This window comes from Ursus arctos, unplaced genomic scaffold (assembly GCF_023065955.2).
Source record: "Ursus arctos isolate Adak ecotype North America unplaced genomic scaffold, UrsArc2.0 scaffold_2, whole genome shotgun sequence".
Classification (NCBI taxonomy): Eukaryota; Metazoa; Chordata; class Mammalia; order Carnivora; family Ursidae; genus Ursus; species Ursus arctos.
Genome location: NW_026622874.1, coordinates 37730430 through 37755312, shown reverse-complemented (window position 1 = coordinate 37755312; position 24883 = coordinate 37730430). Strand labels below are relative to the sequence as shown.

At 55.1% G+C, this 24883-nt stretch overlaps 1 protein-coding gene across 2 annotated transcripts; it reads left to right on the top strand.

The window, feature by feature from the left end:
• The first annotated feature begins 4547 nt into the window (after positions 1–4547).
• Positions 4548–24196, top strand: TMEM9 (transmembrane protein 9). Of its 2 annotated transcripts, XM_048225435.2 has the most exons (7): positions 4754–4889; positions 5080–5181; positions 6270–6361; positions 12181–12289; positions 14706–14837; positions 21989–22141; positions 22823–24196. In XM_048225435.2, the coding sequence occupies exons 2-6, from the start codon at positions 5116–5118 to the stop codon at positions 22139–22141; spliced, it is 552 nt and encodes a 183-aa protein (XP_048081392.1). In that variant the 5' UTR covers positions 4754–4889; positions 5080–5115; the 3' UTR covers positions 22823–24196. The 2 variants fall into 2 exon arrangements, with proteins under 2 accessions (XP_048081391.1, XP_048081392.1); XM_048225434.2 differs by lacking the exon at positions 4754–4889 and adding an exon at positions 4548–4589 and having other exon boundaries at positions 21989–24196.
• The last annotated feature ends 687 nt before the right edge of the window (positions 24197–24883 follow it).

The window sequence follows — 24883 nt, the reverse complement described above, 5'->3', positions numbered from 1 at the left end:
AAGTAGGTCCAGAATTTAAATTTTAAATTTAAATATGTGTGTGTGTACTACCTACAAATGCGTGTGTGTGTGTGTGTGTGTGTGTGTGTGTGTATCTGGGCAAAGTTTATGTCATGTATTATACTTTAGATAGAATAATGCTTTCATTCAGTATTTCATCCCATTAAATATAATTGTTCTTTGACTAAGTGTCGTCTTAGTCGGTTGGTTTCAGGAGAGCAGCCTATCTGTGAAAAGGCAACTCTGGGGGCCCAGACAGTTCACATGTTCAGGCTGACATGAAGCTGGGAGAGTGTGCTACACAGCGGGGCACCCCCTGTCCTCAGCTCTGTGCCCCCGATGCCTGAGAATTCCTGCTGTGGTCAGAGAGAGCAGACATACTCAGGGTATCTGAGGATGGTGCCCACCCCGTCTCGAGGACATCCCTGGGCCCCTGACCTGCCATCTAGGGGCGGAGTGATGACTTCCCATTAGAGGTGGATCAAAGACTTGTCTGTACCCCACGTCACCAATCACTGCCCCTTAGAGCCTGTTACAGTGTCTGAATGCTAGCCCTTGAGCTTTATTCTCTGATTAGGTTGAATGATGCTTTAGTGAAGCTGTTCCCCGGAGGGGGGGGGGGGGACGAAAGCATGGGTGCTGGTGCACCAATTAGGAAGTCAATCCTGTCCTAGGAGCTGGAGGCTGTAAGGCACTGGACAGACTAGCTTTGCTGGGGAGTACAGGAAGAGCAGGGGCACGTAGCTGATGCCACGGAGAGTAGGCACAGTTTGGGGGTGATGACAGCAGTCCAGTCCCTCCCCAGGAGAACCAAGAGTGGGGACAGGGAGTGAGGAGGACCCCAGACCTTCAGCTCTGGCACAGATGCCAAGATGTGGCCTTTTTAGGCCAACGGATAATAGGGTTGTTGGGGTAAAGGCAGGTACCAGAGAGGGAAACCAAGGGTCTGGGCTATGGTCTAAATCCCAAAGCTCCAAATCTGGGAGTGGGGAGCCAGGTGCAGGATGGAGACCAACAGTCCCAGGAGGAAGCAACAGGAAGCTTGGAGCTTCATTCAGCTTCATTGTGCTGGAGGGAGCACATTCCTGAGGTTGCCTGGTCCTAGCCCCGTCCGAGACCCCCAAGCCGGGGCCTGGGCTCATTTCCTGGCTCACATCAACCCTCTGCTGTCATGAAGTTCTGGCCCTGGTTTATCTTTCTGCCCTCGCTTCCTATTTACTTGCCCTGGTTTTGAGCCAGACTGAACCATTTGTTCTTCTCCTCCTGCATGTTCCCAGTGCCATCTCTTCCTACACCCCCTCTACTCGGAATGTCTTTCCCCATCATCACCCTGCTCCTAAATTCTGTTCCAAATCTTGCCCACCCTCCTGGCCGTATTAGTTTTCTATTGCTGCTGTAATGAATTACCATGAATTTAGTGGCTTCAAACAACACAAATGTATTATCTTACAGTTTTGTAGGTCAGAAGTCCACACAGATATCCCTGAATTAAAATGAAGTTCCTTCTGGAGGCTCTAGCGGGGAATCTGATCCTTGCCCTTACCAGTTTCTAGATGTCACCCTCATTCCTTGGCTCATGGCCCCTTCCATCTTCGATTTCTCTGATTCACTGTCTCATCTCTTTCTCTGACCACAACCAGAAAAGGTTTCCCTCTTCTAAGGACTCATCTGACCAGATTTGACTCATCTGGATAATCCAGGCTACTCTCCTCATCCCAAGGAACTTGATTTAACTACATCTGCAAAATCCCTTTTGCCGTGGGAGGTAAGCTAGTCACAGGTTCTAGGGATTCAGATGTGGATATTTTGGGCAAGGCCACTCTTCTGCCTTCCACCCTGGCCCAGCTCAAGTAGCCCCCACTACCTTCAAAGCCTCCTTGCTACTATTCTGGGATCCCCTGGCCCTAGGTCTAGGTTTCCCACCAGCCTCTGCAGATCTTCCCCACCCTAGCTCTTATCACCTGGAATTGTAATTACGTGTTGATTTGTCATTTTCCTGCGATAAACTTCAAGGTCAATGAGAGCAGGGACAGGGTTGATCTTGTTTACTGATGTATCCCTGGCAGCTAGGACACTGCCTGGTACACAGTGCTCAACCATATTTTCAGGGGGAAAACTCTTCTATGACATCTCACTTTCTATTTTAAGTTACATCCCGGCCATATGATTTCTCCTCAATGAGACTACACTTCTTGGAAGCAGGGTTCACATGGGGCTTATCTGTGGTATCTCCTGGGGCATCTTGCCAGTGCTCGGCACATATTTGTGGAATTGAATTGAATGCGTAGGTTCGGACTCATCTCAATGGTCTGGTTCTTAAACAAAGGGCGCAGGGAGGAATGTGTGAGGATGAGGTGCCCTGGGTCAACTAGAGCTCCCTGGGAAAAGTTTCTGGAAGAGAAGCGCTTGGGGCAGCGATTGGAAAGAAATGAAGGATAAGGATTGGTAGGGTTGAGGGGGCGAGGGCATCCTATGGGAAGACTGGTGTGAGCAAAGTCAAATATGGGAAAGATGGCTGGAGGGGAGTAACCGGAGAGGAGATGGAGTGGGGGAGGGCAGACATGGCAGCCAGGGCTTGGATGCCAGGTGGGGCCGTTTGGATTTGATGCGACAGGGTGCTACCAGGGATTGCTGAGCAATGAGCGCTGTGCTGAAAACAGGGTTGGAGGAAGATGGGATGGAAGCAGAAGGACAGAGGAAGGGAGTATATTTCAGGGAGCAAAGTGTGGCTGTGGCAGGATGTAGGCAGGGGGTTGTAGCTGCCCCACGGGGACACCTAGACAGACTGGAGTGGAGATAGGAGATAGTGGAGTCAACGATAATTTGACACCGCAATCTGGGGCTTGAGAAAAGTAGGCCTGGCTTCCATCAGATGAGCAAGACAGTGAACGCAGCATTGGGCACTTTGCGTGCTGGGTATCAGAAGGGTGTGCCTTGGAGGTGATGAGAGCCCCATCGCTTTTGTCCCCGTGAAGGTCCCCACCTCCATAAAGCATATGGATTGGGAGGAGGAAGGTATTTTTCCAGGGCCTGAATTGTCCCTTCTGCACCCATGTGGCAGGCATCCTGTCTCTGCCCCAGCCTATTCACCAAAGCAGACATTCTGACCCCCAAAATGAGCTAACATTTCCATTTATAGATCCCTCCCCCACCTTGTGCTTGCCACCGTTCCTGGTGCTTTGCCAATATAGACTCATTATACCCTCATAACAGCCCCGAAGGTAGGTAATATTAGCCCCATTTTATGGATGTGGAATCCGAAGCTTCCCTAGAGGAGAAGCCAACCACCCACATCCTCACAACCAGGAAGGAAGGGGGGGACCAGGATTCATGCCCTAGTCGTTGAGCTCACTGAGCCGTGGCTTTGTCATGCCATTGTGCCTCCTGCCTGCTGTCCAATGAGGTTAATTTAATTCTACCCAGTTTGGTTTAGCACACATTCCCTGAGCACCCACCAAGGGTAGGGTGGTCTGCCAGGTGGTGAGGAGTTAAAGAGGCCTAAGGCATGAGTAGGAGAAACAAATATAAACCCAACCACCTCCACACAAGGAGCCTACCACAGTCCACAGTGCCCCAGAGGGGTTTCATTCTGCCTGCACCCAGCCCCTATGCTTGTTCCAGCCACCAACGGCAAGTGTGGGCCACATCAAACCACTCCCAGGACACTTCAAAGCTGAAAGGGACTTTAGTATCCAATCAGCTAATTTTACAGATTAAGGACGCTGAGGCCCAGAAAGGGGAGGTGGCTCTTCCAGGGTAACATAGCTGCTTAGTGGCAAAGCCAGGGCCAAAGCCTAGGTGTCCTCACTCTGGGTCTGGTACCCAGGACTCAGACGGCTCCTCTTTCCCTCACAGCTGGCAAAAAGCTCCCATCTGCCCCTCAGCACCCCAGACTTCCCTCCCTCCCACCAGCTTCCCACTCCCCACTCCCCACTCCCCATGCGGGCCTTGCACACCTTGCCCCAGTCTGCCAGGTCCAGACAGCAGTGGGGCGGGGAGACCAGGTAAGCAGTGGCTGCGCAGGACCCTCCCAGGCCCAGCCTCGCTGCCACCCCTGGTTTCCTTCTCCTCGGGGCGCTGGGCCGGGGTGGGGGGGGGGGGCGAGAGCAGAGCTGGAGCCTGGTAAATCCTGTGCCGCAAAGATGTGCATCCCTAATTAACATTTCCAGATTGGGAGTGGGGACAAAGGCCTTTATCGGGTTTTTAAGGTTATTGTTGTTGTTACTAGCTTATTGTGTATAAAGTGCTTTCTCTTTATAAAACAACAAGATGAAACAAACTTAGCCCCTCTCCGGACCCCCGAGTTTTGTAATACGAAGAGGGGCGAAGCAGGGCTGTGGGAGTTTTACAGGCCACACCCAGGCAAGACCCTTCCCCGTTTCTGTCTGGAAGGTTGACGCTCCCTTTTCTTGTTTGGTCGGGTTTGAGAAATGCCTTCCTCTCCCTTGCGCGGGAGCCTCCAAGCCCAGGCGAAGGTGGGCCTTGTTACCTTGGCGATAGCGAGGTTGGGCGGAGAGGCTGCTCCCGCAGCCAATAGAGACCGGGAGGGGGCGGGACCAGCTGGTCTGCGGCGGCGGCGGGGCTCACAGGTTAGCGGACTGGGCGTTGGGGGAGGGGTACGGGGGTCTCGGGGGCACCCGGGGGTCCCAGGCCGGCCCGAGACCCCTGATTAGGGGGGCACTGGCCTTGGCTGTCGGACCAGGGCTCCCAGCCTGTGCACCGAAAGTTTTCATCGGGCCTTGAGCGGGGAGGAGCTGCCGGGCGGGCGGAGGCGGAGATGGCGGAGGGCGGTGGAACGCGCCGCGAGGGTCGGAGCCGGGCCTGGTCCTGGGAACTCGAGGCCCCCGGCGGCCGTGTCCCCGGGAGGTCCCCTCTTCCGGGCGCTCCAGGTGGCGATGGAGAGCCTGAGACTTGGAGAGGGAAGGCAGTATTTGGCCACAGGGTTTTAGGAGGCCCTGGAATGCTGAACCCAGCCCCTAATCCGATTCCTACGTCCCGGCGGCGGGAGGGCTAAAGGGCCGAGAGTGCTGGCTATGGTGTGGCCACCTTCCCCTTCCCGACTTCCTATCTCTTATGCAGGTGTCCGGTCTGGCTGGCCTCCCAAGCCTGATCAGCATGAAGCTCCTGTGTTTGGTGGCCGTGGTCGGGTGCTTGCTGTTGCCCCCAGCTCAAGCCAACAAGGTGAGGGGGGTGAGCCAGCAGCACCTCTCGCGCGACCACCCTGCCGGCAGACGGGGCTTCCGCAGAGGTGGCTGCTGCTTCAGCCCTGCCCCTCACTCATCAATGGACCGTAGTAGTTTGGGGAGTATTCTCTCGGGCGCCCGACTGCAGGCCTGCGTAAGGGTGGAGTGAGGGGAGAGGGGTGGAGCGCAGAGCACACATTCTGGATCAGACGAAACCTAGGTGAGATTCCAGCGAGGGAGTTTGTGTTTGGAGGAGTTATCTAAGTTCCCCATACCTTCCTTTGCTCCTGGGTTAAATCGGGGTGGTTATAATGTCTACTACTCTACTGAAGGAGAATCAAGTAATACAGTCTGTGGAAATGCTCCTTAAGTGTGAAGTCCTACACAGCTGGAAGTTTCTGTTACACGGAGGGTGACCAATCCAAGCGCTGGGACTCCTGAGAAATTTCCATTCTTTAGGGGTAAATGACCCAGAACTGCACTTGGGCAGCTCTATGGAATTTAAAATTCTGAAGGTCACCAAGGCTTTAAGTAAGATTGAGTCTGAGGGTTTGCTTCCAGCCCCTCTGGGGAATTCCTGATTGGAATGAAAGTATTTGTGGTGTTGTCTCTTAACCCATTTCAGAGAGGAAGAACTTTCTAAGGGTGTTCCCATGGAAATGATCCACTTTTTGTGTACCCCTGCCCTTTACCTTCCCCTAATCCTAACCTATGTAGTTGGAGATGGGATGGGGTTGGGAAGGGGCTCACCTTTGCTGGACAAAGGTGCGCACAGCAGGTGTGGGGCCCAGAGTCTAGAGCACTGTCACTTTGCTTGCCACACACACCCCTGCTCCCAAGCACCCTACTGGGGAATGGCAGCCCTGGGCAGCTTTCTGTGAGTCTCCTTTGCCACCTGGACAGTTTCTGTCTTGAGGGTCCTGTGATATTAGCATCCATTTTGCAGAAGTCATTCCTTGCTGAACTTGGGGATGGGAGAGGTCAAGAGCATTCATATATAGAACAGGGAACTCACAGTTGAAGGTGTTGCTAGAACCTAAAGCCAGGGGCCCTGCCTACTTGCCTACCATGTACTTTCTCTTCCAGAGCTCTGAAGATATCCGTTGCAAATGCATCTGCCCACCATATAGAAACATCAGTGGGCACATTTACAACCAGAATGTGTCACAGAAGGACTGGTAAGGCGCTGTGCAGGCTGGCTCGAGGCTGCTACAACTAGTTGAAGTTTACAGGTGTTTACTGGGGTTCCTGGACCTCTGGAGGATAAGCTGACTTCTGCATTCCCACTAGAGCCTACAAAGGACTTTTTGGTCCATGGTCACACAGCCAGTTGGGCACAGGACCCAGGTGTCTTGAACTCTAGCCGAGGGGTTCCTGGTCAGAGAAGTGGATTTTGTTATTTTGCTTTGATTTGGGTGTTTATGAATAATGCAAAATGGTAGCAGAAAATTAGGAGAGGTAGGTAGTATGCCCACATACGATGGAACCTTTTGTGTACTTTTGCAAAGCTCTGTTACGTGTGTTATTCTGTACCAGTCTCATTAACGCCTTGTAAGGTAGATGAGATAGGTAGTGCTCCCTTTTTAGAATTCTAGAGACTTCAGTTATTTATACTCCTGGAGTCCTGAATTCATTTCTGGATGTTTCCCTTTAAAAATGAGAAAAAGAAGCACAGATTTGTTCAGAGAAAGGAGACCAGCTTAGTGAAGGGAAGTTTCAACACCATATCCTAGAAGGAGTGGCTTAAGGGAGGCTTGACGAGGAGAGGGCTTGGGGACATCTGGTGGCTGGCAAAGACCAGGAGCAGGGCTGGCATGCTCTGGGAGGTGGGGCACATGGGAGTGGGAATCAGTTACGTTCAATGTGGTTTTTTGGTGTAGAATTGGAGCCAGTAGAAACAGCTTCAAGGGTAGCTTCAGGGAAACAGATACAAGTGCGAGCCAAGGAAGCATTTCTAATCCAGGCTGTTTTAAGAGCCGGGAAGCCCCATCCTGGGAGGGATCTGAGCACAGATGGGGTGATTCTTTGCTAAAGACACTGTGGAAGGGACTCGCATCACACGGAGGGGATGTCTAGGTCAGGGTCCCTGCTTGGTTGTGTGTCAGTATCGTCAGGTGGGCTTTGAGAAAATACAGATTCCTAGCACCACCTGCTCCCAAGATTTGGGGTTTTGATGTTTTCTTTCTTCCCAGCTTTTCTGAGATCCGTTAGACATAGCACTTTGTGTAAGTTTAAGCTGTACAACCTGATGACTTGATGCACATACGTATTGTGAAATGTTACCACAATAAGGTTAATACCTCTGTCCCTCACATAATTACCGTGTGTGTGTGTGTGTGTGTGTGTGTGTTAAGAACATTTAAGTTCTACTCTCTTCACCATTTTCAAGTATATAATATAGTTTTGTTAACTATAGTCATGCTGCTGTACATTCAATCTCTTCCCCCTACAAATCGGATTCAGTAAATACTGGGGAGCAGGGGGGCAGGAGTAACATTCCCTTAACATTCCTTAGGTGATTAGGATGCGGTTGGTTCAGAGCAGCTTTTGGGAACTTGGAACTTCTCCAGTTCTGAGATAGTCTGAGTGATTTTCCGAGAGGCAGGCTAGCTAGATGTGCAGACTAGGGATCCGGCCTGCCTGGCTTCAGATCCAGGTTGGCCCCCTGTTCATTGTGTGACAGGTGACTTCTTGTCCAGTGTACTTCAGTTTTCTCATCCGTAAGATGGATGGCAGTATTTTGAGTATTTGTGTGTGTGTGTGTACGCGCGTGCGTGCTGGTACATGCCCTTGTCAGTAGGGCACTTAGGACAATGCCTGGCATGTCGTAAGTGCTGTATAAATGTTAGCTAAAATTATTATATATTATCATGCCTTGTTAGAGGCCGCATAGATAATCATCGTCAGACTTAACAGCACAGCCCCTGAAAACTGGAGCTCCTCCCACAGCAGAGACTGTTTCCCTCTGGTTTCGCCTGTCCTGATGGATTCACAAAACCCTAAGATGCGAAGTCCTGGGAGGAGCCCCTGTGACCTCCTTGTATCTTGCGGTTATAGCTCCAATAACATGAGTAAATAAATTGACAGACGGAGCCCCGCAGCAGATAATAAGGCTACTTCCCACAAGCAACAGCAGGTTTTCGTACCCCTGTCTCTGGCGGGGGTGATAGGATGGCCGCAAACCCAAGCTTGGATGCCTGCGGAGAAAGGAGTCCCATCTGGACCTCTCAGGCTATAGTTTATCTTCTTCTCCTTAGAAGTCAGAATTAGGGGATTGTTTAATGAATAAGCTTAAGTTGAGAACTTGGAGACAGTCCCATTAAGGGTAGTAGGTGGAAACTGAGGCTGGGCAGGATTCTAGGACCCAGCAACAACATTGGGAACACCCCTATAGGGGTAGGGAGGGGGACTTGACCTGTGGTCTTCCAGCCCCCTGGCGAGGGCCAGAGGAGACCAGTTATGTCTTCAGGTCTCTGCCACTGTCGCCACTCTACTGTCACCTGGGTCCGTGGATGGGAGAATCCTCTTACCCTTTGTTCTGCAGAGCCAAGCCAGAACTGTCTGAGCTGCGGGACTCACAGGTCATGGCCTTTATGTTCCTGCGTGGCTGGTGTTTGCCGTCTATAGTGCTAGGGGTTCTTAACCGCATGCCCATGGGAGGGCAGAAACCCTAAAGATGCTCTGTTGGTGGGTCTGCCGAGGAGATATGTTGCAGAGGTGGTCCCAGAGTAGGAAAGAACCAAGTAGGTTAGTTCTTTGTCTTTCCGACTTCTAGAGATCAAACCTTTCTAGAGACAGAATCTGTGTTGGAAACACAGCATGCGAAACAAAATCAGACCTGGTGCCAAGAGGGACTGGTCCCTCAGCCCCTCCCTCCACCCCCTTCTTGCCCAGTGGTTCCTGGGGTGCCCAAGAGAAAACAGCCTGAAAGACACTGATGAATTCAGCCTCCGTTTATAAATGAGGAAACGGGGACCCGGAGGGGATAAATAAATTACTTACAATCGCAGAATACGCGGCGGAGCGGAGAACTAAACCCAGCTTATCTTTCTCTGTAGACCTCTCCCTTAATGTCCTCTGACCAGTCCTTGGAGTCTTTCGATACCACTGATCCCCAGAAAGGTAAATGAAATCCTTAGAGCAAGATCATGTTTAGGGTTTTACTGACTCTCAAGAGGCCAGAGACAGCAGAAGGATTTCAGCTTTTCATTTACTATTCCCCTAACCCCTTTACAGCCTATTCCCGTGAGTGGCAGGATTCCAGTTTGAAGAACCTGGGTTCACTCCTCCCAGCGGCCCCTGCCACCCCACCTTGCTTGCCCTTGGCAGGGAGTGTGCACATCCCAGTACAGCGTTCGAGTGGCCTTTGAAACCAGGACCCCGTGTGCCTCAGAAAGGGAGGCATCTGGACCTCAGGAGGCTTGTAGGGACTTCCTGGAGAAGAGAAGGTCCCAGCAGTGATGACCAGTGCTGTCCGTGAACCTGGCCTTGTCCATCAGCTGCTCCCAGACGTGGCAGCGTTCGGGGTCTGGAAATGGTGCAGTTAGTTACAGTGGACGATGACCCACTCACGCAGTGAGGAATGATGTGGTGAAGTTGTTACCCAGAGGTGGAACTGGAATCCTCAGGGGTTAGGGGAAATCGCGTATGCTACATACTGGATTTTTAAGGGAACCAGAGGCTTTTAGAGGACACCTCATTTTTATTTCAACACCTGATCTTCACATCACACATCTTTGATGCTTCTGCCAGAAACCCAGGCTGAGTCTAGAAGGACCCTGGGATAGCTCAGAATAGGCCTGGTTGTCTTCAGAGACCTGAAAGACCTATAATACGGGTTGTTAACTGTAGTCACCCTGCTGTACATTTGACCTGCTGACCATAGGTCAAGCCCCTCACCCCCACCCCTGCAGGGGTGTTGCCAATGATGTCGCTAGATCCTAGACTCCTGCGCGGCCTCAGTTTCCACCTACTACCCTTAATGAAACTGTCTCCCAAGTTCTCCCCATTGACTCTTGCAGGATTCCTGTCAGAACTGGAAGGGCCTTAAAGGTCATCTGGTACAACCCTTGTATCCCAGAGAGGAGGTCATAGGCCCAGAGCCCCAGACCTGGATGTCCATTGCTGTGTGATGCCTGGTTTGCCTCTGCGTACCTCTGAGAGTGTGGTTGACTTTCCCCAGTGGTAATGATAAAGGTGCATTCTCGAGGTCATTTGCTTATTGTGGTCTGTGAACTGTACCTGTTGAAACCTGCTGATCCGAAGAAGGCTGGGACCGGTCAAGAGGCCCAAGTAAAGAGCTGAGCACAGGCCCAGGGCCCACGAAGATGGAGCGTCACATGGAAAGACGAGCCAAGGATCGGGATTTGGGTCCTGACCTCATCGTGGTGGCGATGCCACTTTGCCTTCCTGAGCTCACTTCCCTCTTCCTATACGTGGCGCCTTTGATCTTTAGTTCGCCTTAGTCGGCCGCGTAGGTAAAGGTGGGCTAAGTGGGCATACCGTTAGAACGGGATGCATTTGGCAGGAGCTTGTTCCCTGAGCTTGTCCCCCCAGCCCTGCTCTGCCAGCACCACGCTGGGTGCTGGGAAGATGGAGAGGACTTCTGTCCTCGAGGAACTTAGCATCCCCCAGGGGAGACCATACAAATAAAGCTGGGATTACAGTGTAGTGTGGTCAGTGCTGTGATAGAGGTGAGTGTGGGTGCTGGCTGCCGCGGGCAGAGGTCAGATCTTTGGGCTGGATCTCGAAGGATGTGTAGAGCTCGGAGCGTGGGAAGGGGAGGTGGCAAAGCCACGTATTCCTGGCAGAAAGCAGATGTGTCAAGGAGGGGAGCATGACTCATTCAGAGAAGAGTCCAGAAGATCAGCAGAACTGGAGGATGGGGAGTGGGGTAAGGCATGGCAGGGGATGGGCCGGGACAGGGAGGCAGCCTGGAGTGAGGTGGAGCCGTGGGGACCCCAGGGGGAGCAGCTCATTTGGCCTCATGCTAGAGGCCCTGTGGAGGTCTTGACTAGCTTTGGGCTTTAAGCAGGGGGTGACGTAACAGGAGTTTACTTTTGCTGATACCACTCGGCTGCCTGGTGAAGGTAGTATAGACATAGGGCCAGATAAGAGGTGCGAGGGCAATGGGGAGTCCAGGGCATTGGTCCGAGGACAGAATGTTGAGACCTTGAGCTAAGACAGGGCAGTGGGAGGGGCACCTGGGTGGCTCAGTTGTTAAGCCTCTGCCTTCGGCTCAGGGCGTGATCCCGGAGTCCTGGGATCGAGCCCCACATCAGGCTCCTCCGCTGGGAGCCTGCTTCTTCCCCTCCCACTCCCCCTGCTTGTGTTCCCTCTCTCGCTGGCTATCTCTCTCTGTCAAATAAATAAATAAAGTCTTTAAAAAAAAAAGACAGGGCAGTGGGAGCCAATAGAGAAGGTGGGTCTTAGACGGTTTTAAGGAGGTAAAATCACCAGCGTTTGGTGGATTCATAGGTGAGAGGAAAAGGGAGTGTCAAGGGTGATTACCAGGTTTGGACGTGGTCAGTGGAGTGGACAGTGGGGGTGCTCTGGGGACACAGCCCCAGGACTGGGGAGCTGGGGCAGAAGGGTTGCCGTGGAATGCGTGGTCCCTGTGGGCTGTTCTGTGGTGACTAGCGGGCAGCTGGATGGAAGGGTGCCGGGGGGTGGTCCTGACAGGGATTCTAGCCTAAGACTCCTGTCTAAGCCTCACCAGTGCTGACTTGGAAATCTTTGGACTGGGTGAGCCCACATGGGACCAGGGTGGGGGCGAGCACAGCACGAGACAAGAAGGCAGCTGAGGGCAGCTGTTTGGGAAGTGTTGGCATTTTTCGTGGCCACACCGCAGGTGCACTTCAGAGAGCTGGTGCTGGTGGGTTGGGAGGGGGCTTCTCCCCACGCCCTGGGAGCCCCCTCACCTCTGCCCCACTGTCCCCTCCTGGGTTGCCAGCTGCCAGTGGCCCTGCTCCCACCGCCCCGTCTGTCTCTGTTGCAGCAACTGCCTGCACGTGGTGGAGCCCATGCCGGTGCCCGGCCACGACGTGGAGGCCTACTGCCTGCTGTGTGAGTGCAAGTACGAGGAGCGCAGCACCACCACCATCAAGGTAGCCTGGGGCTCGGGGCACGGGCCCACTCCGCTCCCTGGCTGCCCGGCACTCGCGGTCTTTTGCTATATTCTGGAACATTCCAAGTATCGGTGGGACTGGCTTCTGGGCTGGCCTAGTCACAGACACGGGCCTGCTTCCCATACCGTTTTGGAGCCAGCTCTGTCCTTTGACAACTGTCCAGTGGCTCCCATTATATGGGGGGCCGGGAACCTGGGAGAGGTGCTTCATGTCACTTTTTTCCTCCTGTTCCTTCCAATTTTCCCTTTCTTCTTTCTTCCATTCATTCCGTAAGCCTCTTTCAGGTGCCTTTTATGGTCTGGGCACCATGCAGGATGCTGCTAATAGAGCAGTAAGCCCGCCCTCCCCGAACACCCAGTCTCACTGAGCTTCCAGAGTGGCCTCAGACTCCTGAAAAGCCCCCCAAGAGCTGTGCACCAGGGCTAGCTGTCTGTGTGGTGGGACCTGGGCAGGGGGCTTCAGCCCCAAACCTCATTCTCATAGGCTGTTGGGTGAACTCGGGAGAAATAGTAAACAAGGCCCACCTTAGCGAGTGAGGGCAGGGGCCTTGTCCGTTCTTCTGCCACTGGGTGGGCTCCGTAGGACCATGGCTCACGCTAGCAGAGCTCGTTCACCCGGAGCCTCCCCCCGGGGTTTCCTAGTCCGGGTTCTAACTCTGAGCCAGGCCCCGCGTACCGATTTCTAACTTAAGCTCTTTGTGGCCAGGTTTTCAGCTTACTTCCACTGGTCCTATGGAGAGTCTAGAAATAGCATCGAGAAAGGAATTGAGTTTATCGACACTGCCTAGTCCATCCCGTTTCTCCTTCTGAGGCTCTGAGGGGGAGGCGATGCTCCCTGCTGTCGTCCTGCCCAGACCAGGGAGCTGGCAGCTCCTTCCCTGTGCTGCGGTCCTCCGTGTTCTCACCTTTTTGATGGGAAGCAGCTGTCTGTCCCCTACCGCTCAGTCGTCGCCCCATGAAGCTGTGCAGACTCAGCTCCTTTCATCCTCCCGCCTGAGCCAGCCCCTCCTGGAGCGTCTTCCTCTTGCTCTGAACATGCTCCAGGGCCCCCACCCTCCGGGGACCAGATGGCTGAGACTGAATACTGAGCCAGGTGTCGCCTCTCCCTGTTTGGCAGAAAGGGACTTCCCGATATGGGGACCTCATCAGACATACTTCCTAATCCCTCAAGTTTCCCTCCAGTCCTCCTCCCTAGGAGGCTCTCCCACCCCCCAGCTTCAGCCTATTATAGACTCAGCCTCCATTCCCCTTGCCCTTCCCTGGTACAGGCAAGAGGGCTGACCATTCACCCTGTTTAAAGAGGCATGAACACTGGTGCCCCAGTCAGGGAGGAAGTTGGTCCAGTTGAACTTGACCCTTGACTGAGCTGAGCTGAGCTTTGCCTTGAAAATCCCAAGGTTTCTCTCTTCCTTTTATTACTCATCACAGTCCATTTGGGGCCAAGGCTGTGGATCAGAAGCCAGTGATGGCCAGGCATTGTGGAAGTAGAAAAAGCATGTGAGCCAGAGTCAGTAAATCTGAGTTCAGGTTACATCTCTACCGTTTGCTAACCTTGGAACTTAGGCTGAGTAGTTTAGGCTCAGGGTTCTCAGTCAGGTGAGTACTGGCCGGCCCGCGGGCATTTGGACTCGAGTGAAGGTGCTTCTGTGGTCCCAGTAACAGAGGTGTATTATGACACCATTATAGGGGCTGTGGCTGCCGAGTGTCTTGGAGAGTCCTGTCCTAAATGCCCAGAGTACCACACTGGGAAACATTGAATTAGCCTCACTGATTCTGTCTTTTCTGTAAAACAGAAGTTACTCCAGTATGAGGCTCTCCATGTACGTAAGAGGTTTGTCATTCTGCCACTGGCTGTCACCTCCATGCAGGGTGACTGACAGGAGGCGGAGATGTGTTCTCCAGCCATCCGGGCATACCTTCTTGCCAGCCTGTCCCCCTCCACCCATCGGCGTGCCCTCTCGGGACTGGCGCTCCCCACCTGTCCGTCCTGCACTTGGCAGTGGGGAGTGAGCCCTCGTTCCCTGGGGCTCGGCCTCAGGCCTCTCCACCAGCCGGTTCTTCCCTGCTCTGACTTTGTGTCCCGTTGCTTTCCACCCTTTCTTAGAGACAGCCAGGTAGGACCCACTTCCACACTCCCCACCCCAGGGAGCATCTTGGGGTGTCAGGATCCAGGTGCCTTCCTTCATGATCTGTTGTTTTTATGTCCACTGCCCTTGTGGGATCCCCTCAGTTTAGGGCAAAGCTGGTAAATATGTGGAATAGGGCCCCCGTGTCCCTTCTGTCTTTGCCTCCAAGCCCTCAGCCTCCGGGCCCTTCCCCAGTGCAGCGCTCGAGGTAGCCACTGCCGTCCTGGCCCAGGGTGTTGGTTCACAGGGCAAGCTGGCTCTCTCCCTCAGGTCATCATTGTCATCTACCTGTCAGTGGTGGGGGCCCTCTTGCTCTACATGGCCTTCCTGATGCTGGTGGACCCTCTCATTCGAAAGCCAGACGCATACACCGAACAGCTGCACAATGAGGAGGAAAATGAGGTAAGCAGGTTTCTGGGTGCCGGTACTTCTGCCCACAGGGGGTCCTGGGCTCCCAGCCTGCGAGTCCCCAGGGCAGAACCAGAAGAGCATGCTGGAGGCCTAGGTGGGGATCCGTGTGCCTTACCCCCCATACGCCAATTTGCTCTTCCCCTGTTCAGTGTCCTACACATCACCCAGGCTCCAGAGTTTTCCTCAGTGGGGAACCACCCTTTGGACTTCCAGGTGAAGCAGGAGGTGGCCTGATGTCTGGCATTAGGGCAGGAGGGAGCCATGTGGTCCTGGTGGACTGCCTCTCTGGGCCGAGGGGAGATGGACCAACCAGGGCCAGGCACGTAGACATGCCTCATATCCTGGTTGCTCAGATACTGGTGTCAAGCTGGTGGTGGACTGGGAGAGAGCAGGTTCATTCTTTAGTGATTCTGTAGACCGCTGTTGAGCTTGGAAAAAAAAAAATCAAACCAAACTCAAGGGGTACATGATAGCAACCTCCCGATGTTGGTGGGAGAGAACTTAGTCTCAGCCCCGGTAAAGCCAGGGGTACAAGGACCACAGTTGGGAGTAAGAGAGGGAGATTGAACAAGATCTGAGGAGTCTTCTTGCAGATGACACAGTTGATAATGGGTTGGGTGTGCTCCCTCGTAAGTGAGTGTGTTTGGGGTCACTAGAAATCACCAGGCATTGGCTAAACTGCCACCAGGAGGTCACAATTTAGAATATGTCAAGTGCTGCATTGGAGGTGGAAAAGGGCGGGTACCCCGCCCAGAGGGTCCGGGGCTCAGATCTCCGTGTGCAGCCATTGGGCGTCGTGGATCTGGGCCAGCACAAGCACGAGGACGAGGCCGGGGAAGGAGGGAGGCCTGGCCATCCATGGGCCCTGTTGCTTCTCCTGGGTATGTGGCTGGACCGTTCCCAGTCTGCGTGCAGTCTCCTGCTGCCATGAGCTTGGCCAGAGGGGGAGCAGAGAGGATGAGCCCTGGGAGCTGGGGCCTGGGAGGTGGTGGCGCTGGCAGTTGGGTGGTCTGTGTTCAGGAGGAAACCTTGCGTGCCTACCTGGTTATTAATGTACAGTAATAGCAGCTCTGATGGGGAGGGGCATGGCTAATAAACACGCGGTGATTAGGGGTAATGTGGTAATTGCAGTCCTGGCTGGGGGGTAATTGAGAGATGCGGCCCCGTGATTACACAGCCCGTGCTGCGATTTCTCTGGAATGCATGGCTCTTGGGCATGGCCTTGTTGTGTCTCCTGCCGTCCTGGATGTGGTGCCAGAGGGGAGGGCGGCCTGCCGTCTCTGGGTCTGGGCCCAGGCCCCTCTCCCCGAGGAGACCTGGGGTGCTTCCCACTTTGAGGCTTAGGTCAGAGCTGCCTCTGTGTGAGGGGGCTTTAAAGGGAGAGGGGGGGTTAGACGTGGCCCTCCAGTTCCTGAGAGTAGATCCCGAATCCAAGGCTGTACATTCCTTGGGTGCAGATTTTGGCCATGTAAGGAGGATTGTCCTGTGAGGAAGTGCTATCCGGCCCCATATCCTGGGGGCCTGCGGGGGCCGTGGGGGCCTCAGGCAGCTCTCAAGCTGAAGCTGGCAAGCCCACGCTACACACTGTAGGCGAGATTTCCTGCCCTGGGAGAGAGAGGTGGGAGGGATGACACCCCCTCACCTCCTACCCCGATATTCCAGAAAGCAGTCTAAGGTGTTCAGTCTGTGATGCCCTCACCTGAGGTGCAGCGTCTCTGCGCAGATACGGGGGGCGGGGCAGAGTGCAGCTCCCGGGCACCTGGAGGATGGTTAAGGGAACTCCTTGGGGCAGCTGGGGGTGGGGTCTGCTCACCCGCTCAGCACCGTTAGCACGCACTGCCCCCAGTCCTGGCGCCTGGCCCAGCTCCCCATCCCCTCACCCTGTGATTCTGTGTGGTGTCTCCAACCTAGCTGTCCCTAGGTCGTCCCTCCTGGGGGTTCAGCAGCTCCGTGTTTCTCCTGTGCACGGGGCTTCTCTTCTTCCTGCGGGCCGCGCTGCGTGAGTTACAGACCTCCTGTCTGCCCTCGGGGCTTGAAGCCCCAAGACAGAGCCCAAACCAAGTGAATGAGCCAGGACCATAAAGGCAGTGGGCGAGATCCAGTGTTAGGAGGTGGGCAGTCAGGGAGCAAGTTAGGTGCTTTGGGAAGCTCTTTGTTAGACAGGGGCTGGGGACTTCTCCTCTTCCTGTTAGTCTGGGAAGGAAGGCTTCTTGGCCGAGGCGGTCTTCAGAGCCAGCTCAGAGGATGCGTGAGAGAGTGACAGCTCAGGTGCTGTAGGGACACTGGGGTCAATAACGCCCAGAGATCTCATCTCCCCAGAGACCCGTGCCCCTAGCCTTGGATGGTGAGGGGGCTCTGCTGCCCCACCTCTTCCAGTGCACATAGGGAAGGGGCGTGGGGTGGGGTGCAAGGAGAGCAGGTCCCAAGGCCACCTGGCCAAACAGCGGCAGAGCCAGGGCCGAAGCTGCATCTCTGGGTTTATTAGTGGTCTGGGGAGGGTTTCCCTTAAGAAGGAAGCAAGAAGGATGGGCTCTCCCCTGGGGTAAGGGATTTAGCTTTCACTCCCAAAGGAAGAAAGTTGGAACGGGACCTCTTAGGTTCTTTGGAAGTTTGCCTAGGCCCATATAACTCAGTGACCTTGAGGAGGAAACTGTCCAGGCGCCAGTGCCCCTGCCCCACCCCCTACCCCTCAAGTCTGGGATCCAATCAGAGATGAGATCTGGGGATTGGACCACTTCCCAGGTTTGGGGGCCCTTGGCTCCATTCCCCCAATTCCTGTAGCCAAGAGCTCTCATGCCCTGGGGCGAGAGGTCTGGAAGAGGAAGGGAGGCCTCCCCCACAGCCCCAGCCCCAGCGCCAAGGAGGGAGATGAAAGCCTGTCGTGTTCCCTTTGAAAGTGCTGGCAGGCCTCAGTGGGCCCTGATTGCTGAGCGCTGCCTCCCCTGGGATTCCGGCAGCATTAGGCTTAATCCCCAGGCTCAGACACCCTTTGAAAGGAGGAAGCAAGCGTGTTTGCTGGGACAGAAATGGCAAACAGAGCTTTTTAGATGTATGGGTTTGGCCCTCTTTGAAGAGGGAGAAATAAGGGTTTCCTTGAGGCTCTGGGTTTCTCTGCTACTTGCAGCATGGGCCGCCTGAGCTCTGAGGGGTCCTCAGAGATGTCAGCCCTCGGGGGCCTAGAGTTCTAGGGACATGCAGGGAACAGAAGAATGGTGGTGATGATGAGGGCTCCTGGGGTCGTGAAGGAGCCGGGGTGACGAGTGTCCTTTTCCTCCATCTGGAATGGCTGTAATTGTTCTCACCTCAACATCATTGTGATAACGTGTGTGTCAGCTTGCCGAGTGTCTGTTCGTCCTTAAGAACGAGACATCTCTGTGGGGTCTGAACACAGCAGCAGCGTGGTGATTATTGGAGGGAAGGCCTGGGGCAGCAGGAAGAAAGGCCTGGCGGTGAGGGGCCGCGTGTGGAGCAGGGTGGCTGCAGGGCTGGGGGGCGCGGGGGAGGTGAGACCGGGCGTGTGCGCCTCAGCCAGCCTGGCGGCCTTGATGCTGTGCCCACACGTGTTCTGTCTGTGGTAGCTGAGGCAGCAGGCGGGGTGTCTGCGTGGGGGCACGGCGTCATGGGATGTCCTAGGAAGATGGCTGGCAGCGTGTGGGAGTCTGGGAGAGCTTTACAGCAGAGAAGCGGTGGGGTTTGGCTACAGCAGGAAGGATTTGGGTTAAACCTGGAAAACTGAGGGAGGCCATGTAGTCCCCGTTTTGGAGGGGCTTTGTACCCGGGCCTTTCCGAGCTGTGTGACCGGGATTCTTTTCCTCTGGGCCATGTTGACGGTGGTTGTCAGCTCTGGCCTGTGCACACCAGGATTTGGGGCCTCCCAGGCCCGGAGAGGAGGGCCTGGCCTGAGGTCCCTGATTCCCAGTGCCTTTACAGGCACTTTGTGCTTACTCCGATCTCGTGGAAAGGTACCGGCTTGGTTCTTTGTTTTTGCATGTTGGCTCTCTCTTCGGAGCAACGAGCCAAAGAAGCAGCCAACAGAGTGCTGGGATAAGAGATACACAGACATGGGTTCCCACCCCCACGCAGCCCCTGCCGGGCTGTGTGACTTGGGCAGCAAGAGGACTCCTCTCCCATGGCCTCAGTTTCCTTGTCTGCAGACAGGAGTAATGTTACCCAGGACCCCCAAGCCTAGGGATAATCCACGTAAAATACTTAGCAGAGCCCCTGGCACACAGTGACCCTTGTCATCGTCATGGTACTCTGGTCCCCGTCGGGACCCAGGCGCCTTCCTCCTGTCCAAGCTGCCCTGCCACCTCCCTGAGTCGCCCCGAGACCCCGCATCAGAGGGAAGGGGCTGGAAATGGTGTGATTTCTCTCCCGCCTCCAGCTGCCGTTCTGCAACAGATGAGGCCGCACTCCGGGCCGTCTCTAGAACAGACGTGGAAGCTTTAATACCTTTTAATCAGACTATTAGCAATGGAAACACGGAGGCTCTCAGCAGCAGCTTTCCCCCACTTAGGAGCTGTTTGTTAAGACTTTACATGAAGGGGAGACAAATGATACTGTGGTCATGCGGTGAATTTCAGCATGTTCCCTTAATGCTCTGCTCTTGGCTTCCTCTGGCTTCCCCTCCTCAAGACGGTCTCTTGAGCTGCGGAGCCGTCAAGGAGAAGCTGGGCTGAAGCCGGCCCATCCCTCCAAGCCTGCCTCGGGCTCCCACCCCGGCACTCCTCATGGGACCTGGCAGGGGCGAGATGAGAGGTGGGGAGGGAGAGAAGCCCCCTGGGCCCCCAAAGCCAGGATAGCCAGATCCCGGTGGGCCCACAGCTTCCCCAGTGGGGCTTCAGTGCCCACCTCCCCTACCCGGCCACGCGGAGGCTTGCCCTTGGGCCCTGGTAGCACCCAGCTGGTGCAGCTGAACCAGGAAGGGACGGGATTGGAAAGTGGTACTGTGCCATGGTCCTTTTTCAAAAGCAGCTCCCTCTGGCAGCAGTCTGCCAGCTTTCTCCCCCTTTCTCCCGCCTCGGAGACCCCAGAGCTGGCATCTGACGGGAATAGTTGCTGTGAGTTGAGCGCTTGCTAGCTGCCAGGCACCGCCAAAGCAGCCCCCATCTCACGGACAGGGAAATAGGTTACGAGCAGGAGCTAACTTGCCTGGGGTCATATTCCGGTAGGTGTCAGAGCCAAGAGTCAGAGCCGGGTTTGTTTGAGTCCACGGTGTTCTTAACCCCTGAGCCGAACTGCCGGGGAAGAAGAAAATGAAACATTTCTCGAGCTCCTACTCCGTGACGGCCAGCATACTAAGAACTTTATATATATGATTTTATTTAACCTTGCGTAGCCATCTCCTCATCCTAAACCATGTTTTTCAAAGTATGGGTCACAAGCCATTAGGTCATGAAATCTGTGTCATGAGTCATGACCCGCATTTTAAAAACTGAAGGCGAGCAGCGCAAATATCAGAATGCCTCCTACTACGTGTCTTATAAAACTTGTTTATTGCGCATGCATAGGTTTGTGCACGCACACTGGGCCATCAGGTACATGTTACGCCTGCTGACAGGACAGTCAAAAAAGTCTGAAAAGACGGGCTTTATTAAATTGAAGCTTGGAGGAATAGTCACTTGGCCAGGGACCCAAAGCTACCAGGTGGCTAAGGCTGTCCCTCTGTCCCAGCTCCTACTGTAGGCCCTGTGGGGGAGGTGGGAATGTGAGGCAGGGAGACGATGGCCCTTGGGAGTCCAGGCCTGGAACCCAGGAGTCTTGACTTTGGGCTCAGTGCGCCCCCTTCCTGACGCTTTCGGCACCTGCGTCCTCGGTGTCACTGGGATCCTCAGCCTTGTGGGCTAAGGAAGCCTTCCTCAGGGTTCTGGACCCGGGCCCCTGGGGAGGCAGTGTCCCCCACGAGACAGTGACTCAGACCTCTACAGCGACAGTGAACTACCTCCCAGCCTCACCCCTAGCCGGCCACCTCTCTGCAACTGCCAGCTCTCTCTGCCTCCCCTACCTTCGTCTAACACACCCCTCCCTTCTCCCCAGCCTGGCAGCTGCGAGGCGACAGAAGCTGTGCCAGCGCGGGGCGTTAGAAGCAAAGTTGCATTTACTGGGCGGCCTGGGCTTAGAGAGGTGTGCTAATCCCTTAAGAGATGTGTGGCAGGAGATAAGAGGCAGGGAGAGCGAGGGAGGAAATCCCCACGGGGGTGTGGGCCTGGCCCTCGGCTCTAATTCCCCCCAAAGATCAGGTTGGGGTCCTGCAGGAAATGCATGGGCTCCGGAGCTTCAGAGGTAGAGAGGTGGTAATTAGGGGAGCTGCTGCCTTTGACAACAGAAGCGGTTCTGAGAGCAGAGGGGAAGGGGATCGGTGGGGCACAGAGAGAAGGAGCCGAGCTATCCTAACCTGTCAGAGAAGAGTGGGCCAGGGCAGGCTCTGGAATGGGAGTGCTGGGTTTGAACTCTAAACTTCCATCCCTGCCAGACTCCCTGAGTGAGTGACATCCCTTCTTTCCTAGGGGCAGTCAGCTGGGTGTCCCAGCCCCTGGCAGAGCAGCTCCTGTGCGGACTTCTCGGTGGGCCCATCTTCCCCACTGGCACCCGTGTGCTCCCTGCCCAGGGCAGCCAGGCCCTAGCCCCTGGGTCTCCCTGCTGTGCCTGGGCTGTGGCTGGCAGGGCAGGGGGGATTTGCAGCCTGATAACCACCCTGGGACACACTGATGCCTTTCCTCAAGCCACAGATGGCATCAGGGCATCTGCGCCGACCCATGAGGTCCTGAGGCCAACACTCAGTATTCCTCCTGAGGGCCAGAAATCAGCCAGTGGGGCAGAGCCAGGGACCCGACTTGAAGTATAGCTGTGTGGTAACGGCGACCCCAGATCATACTCCTCCCAGAGCGCCCCCTTTCCCAGGCCCCGCCCCACAGGTTCTCCAAACACCGAGGCTGCAGCTGGCCTGATGCACTGGGCAAGGCCCTACGGACGACAAGGCCAGGCCCTCAGGCAGCCCCCAGCCGTCGAGGAGGTCCAGCCTCCCAGTCTGTGGGGAGCTCAGCCTTTGGGATTGCTCTAAGGGTGTTTTTTCCGGGTCAGGTTTCCGAGACCCACCCTGGCTCACAGTGCTGAATCTTCTCTCCTTTTCCTTCCCCCTGCAGGACGCTCGCTCTGTGGCAGCCGCCACTGGCTCTCTGGGGGGCCCCCGAGCGAACACCGTGCTGGAGCGCGTGGAGGGCGCGCAGCAGCGCTGGAAGCTGCAGGTGCAGGAGCAGCGGAAGACGGTCTTCGATCGGCACAAGATGCTCAGCTAGGTGGGCTGGCAAGGTTGGGCCAAGGACCGTGGGCCGCGGCTGCCAGCTTCTGGGGCTGGACGGAGCCGCAGGCCCCTTCCCCACCCCTCGGTGCCACCCTCCCCAGGTTTTCTCTTTAGAAGCCCATGGCCTTTTTCCTTCTCCTCCCTCTCTTTAGAAAAGGTGTAGTCAGCTGTTTGAATCTGGGCAGAATGGTGGGGTCCCTGATCTCGGGTTTGCCTGCTCCAGTCTTTGGGCTGGAGGGGGTGGGGCAGGCCAGAACAGAGCAGAGACGCTTCAGGTGGCCTCGGGATTGGAACAGGCTGTACCTCCTTACTTCACCCCTGCCGCCCCCCCAGCTCCAAATCTTAGGAATGTTCTTACCCTTTGCAAGATGGAGCTGGGTCATCAGGAACTCAGTGTGTGGGAGGAAAGCAGTCAGCATGTGCTCCTTCTCTGCCGCCTTCCTCCCGACCCCCATACCTCAGCCCCAGCTCAGCTTGGTCCCAGCCCTCAGGACGGCTCTGATGGGACTGCAGACACAACTGAGCTGCACTGTCTTCAGGGCACACCCAGACACTTGTCCCCCCCACACACACACTCTTCCACCAGTGCACGGCAGTGCCGTTGCGCCTCCCTTCCTGTGGCCGCGGCCCCTCACTCCCACCTCAGGTGGCCTGGGCCATCCCCCTGCCTCCCCAGGTCTGCAGGTGCTGAGCCAGGCGGTTGGTGGGACCACGCAACCAGGAGGCTGAGCGGTGGCTCTGAATACCACAGCTCCTGTCCTGGGATTGCCACTCATCTCTGAATTTCATTGTACCAGTGCATGGAGAGAAATGTTTGTCCTTCCGTTGTCTGTAAACCAAGGAAGCCATCATTAAATTGTCTTATTTCTCTCACTTTCTGGATTTCAAGAGATCTAGAGAGCTGGGAGTGTTCTGCAAGTGATATGAGAAATGCTGTGTCCCAGAGAGGGGACAGAGAACATGGTCCTTAATAGGCCCGGGCAGAGAAGCAGAGCCTAGACAGTCTTGGTGGCTGTGGCAGGGCCCACGGTGGGGGCCAGGCAGAGGCCCGGGGCTCGCCAGGAGTCCCACTCACTTGACCAGTGGGGCTCGGCTCATCACGAGCTCTATCCACTGGCCCTGGGGAATTATCCTGAGATGTGATCTGTGTTTCATCTTTGTGGGAGATGAAACTTAGACTCTGCAGGGTGCCTGATGTCAGTATCTTACAGTAGAGTAAAAAGTGCTCACTGCAAAATCCATACGTTTTCCCTAACGAAAACCCACGGCTGTTCAGAGAGGTGGGACAGCCAGGGAAACAGACCTGCTTGGGAGCAGCAAGTGTGCGTGCCATGAGGGGGCCCTCCATCCCCTCCCCCCCTGGCAAGTGCAGCGCGGGGTGCCTCCAAGACCCTGGCGGACACAGTGCACCTAGGGACCAGGTGGGTCGAATTGAAGTTTCTGCCCTCAGGGGGTGTGTGGACAAACAGGTGTTGAGAAGCTCCCTGCGGAGCCCCATGCTGGGTTCTTCCTGAGAGGTGGGGGCCAGGAGAACAATGTGAGGTAGGGATTTCAGTTTGCCAAGATTTGCCCAAGTTCAAAGTCCAGTACGCGTACTAAAGGGGATGGGAGGGGGTGACATGCAGATGGGGCTTCCAGGAAGAGCAGAGACTTGGGAGTTGGCCTTGGAAGCAAGCAAGGGACACAGCTGAGAAGGGACCAGAACGATTGTGGGATCCTGAGCAGATATGATGAGCCAGCATGAAGCCCGTGGTAAGTGCTCCTCAGGAGATAGCTGCTGTCGTGAGGGGCTGGGCCAATCTCTCCCCCTAATACCAGTCCTCCATTTAGTCAAGCAAGTGGGGCAGTTAAAAGCTTGAACTCTGAGCCGGTAGCCTGGGTGCCACCTACCGGCCAGACAACTGTGAGCACGTTTTAAAGCCTTATGTGTCTTTGTTTCCTCACTGTGAAATGGGGCTAATTACCTGCTTCCTTGGGTTATTGTAAGGAATAAATTGCTAATGCGTGTAAAACACTTAGAACAATCTAACAGTTCGCACGTAAATAAGCACCCAGTGAGTATTGGCTATTCTTAATCACTTCACCATCATTACTCATACAACATAACCCATCCATCCGGTCAAGGTTCTGTACATTCGGCAGGGAGCTTCTACTCGGTGTAATGGGGTCTCCTAGGGCTCCAGGGAACTCTGACCCCTTCAGCTAAATCCCACTCTTGAAGTTCTGCTCAGAACTCCCCGGGGGCGATTATTTGGTAGCTCCCTCGGCCAGTGACATCTCTGCTCCCTAGGCATTGAGCTGAGCTCGGAGTCAAGGCCAGAGGCAGGCCGACCCTGCGCGCCCCGGGCTCCTCTGATTACTGCATCGGGTCGGACACGGAGCGCAAGGCTCCAGGCTGGGTGTCGGGAGCCCTGGTCCCGCCCTGGCGCTGCTGCTCCTTGCTGGGTGACCTCAAACAGCAGGCCTCCTGTCTGAGCCTGAGCGTCTCCAGGAGAGTGAGGACACCCAGCCTATTGTTTCCTGAAGTACGGTTCACATGAGCATGGCGATTGTAGGGGTACCCCGAAGAATACTTTTTATTCTAGTAGTTCTGTAATTATTTTAGTTAGTATTAGGGAAAACACGCAATCAGCACATAAACTTCGTGAGTTCAAGGAAATTGGTGTTAAGGACAGGTGAGAAGGGGGGAAGCGAGTGCATATGAAGAAAATATTAGCAAAACACTCAGTACAAATGG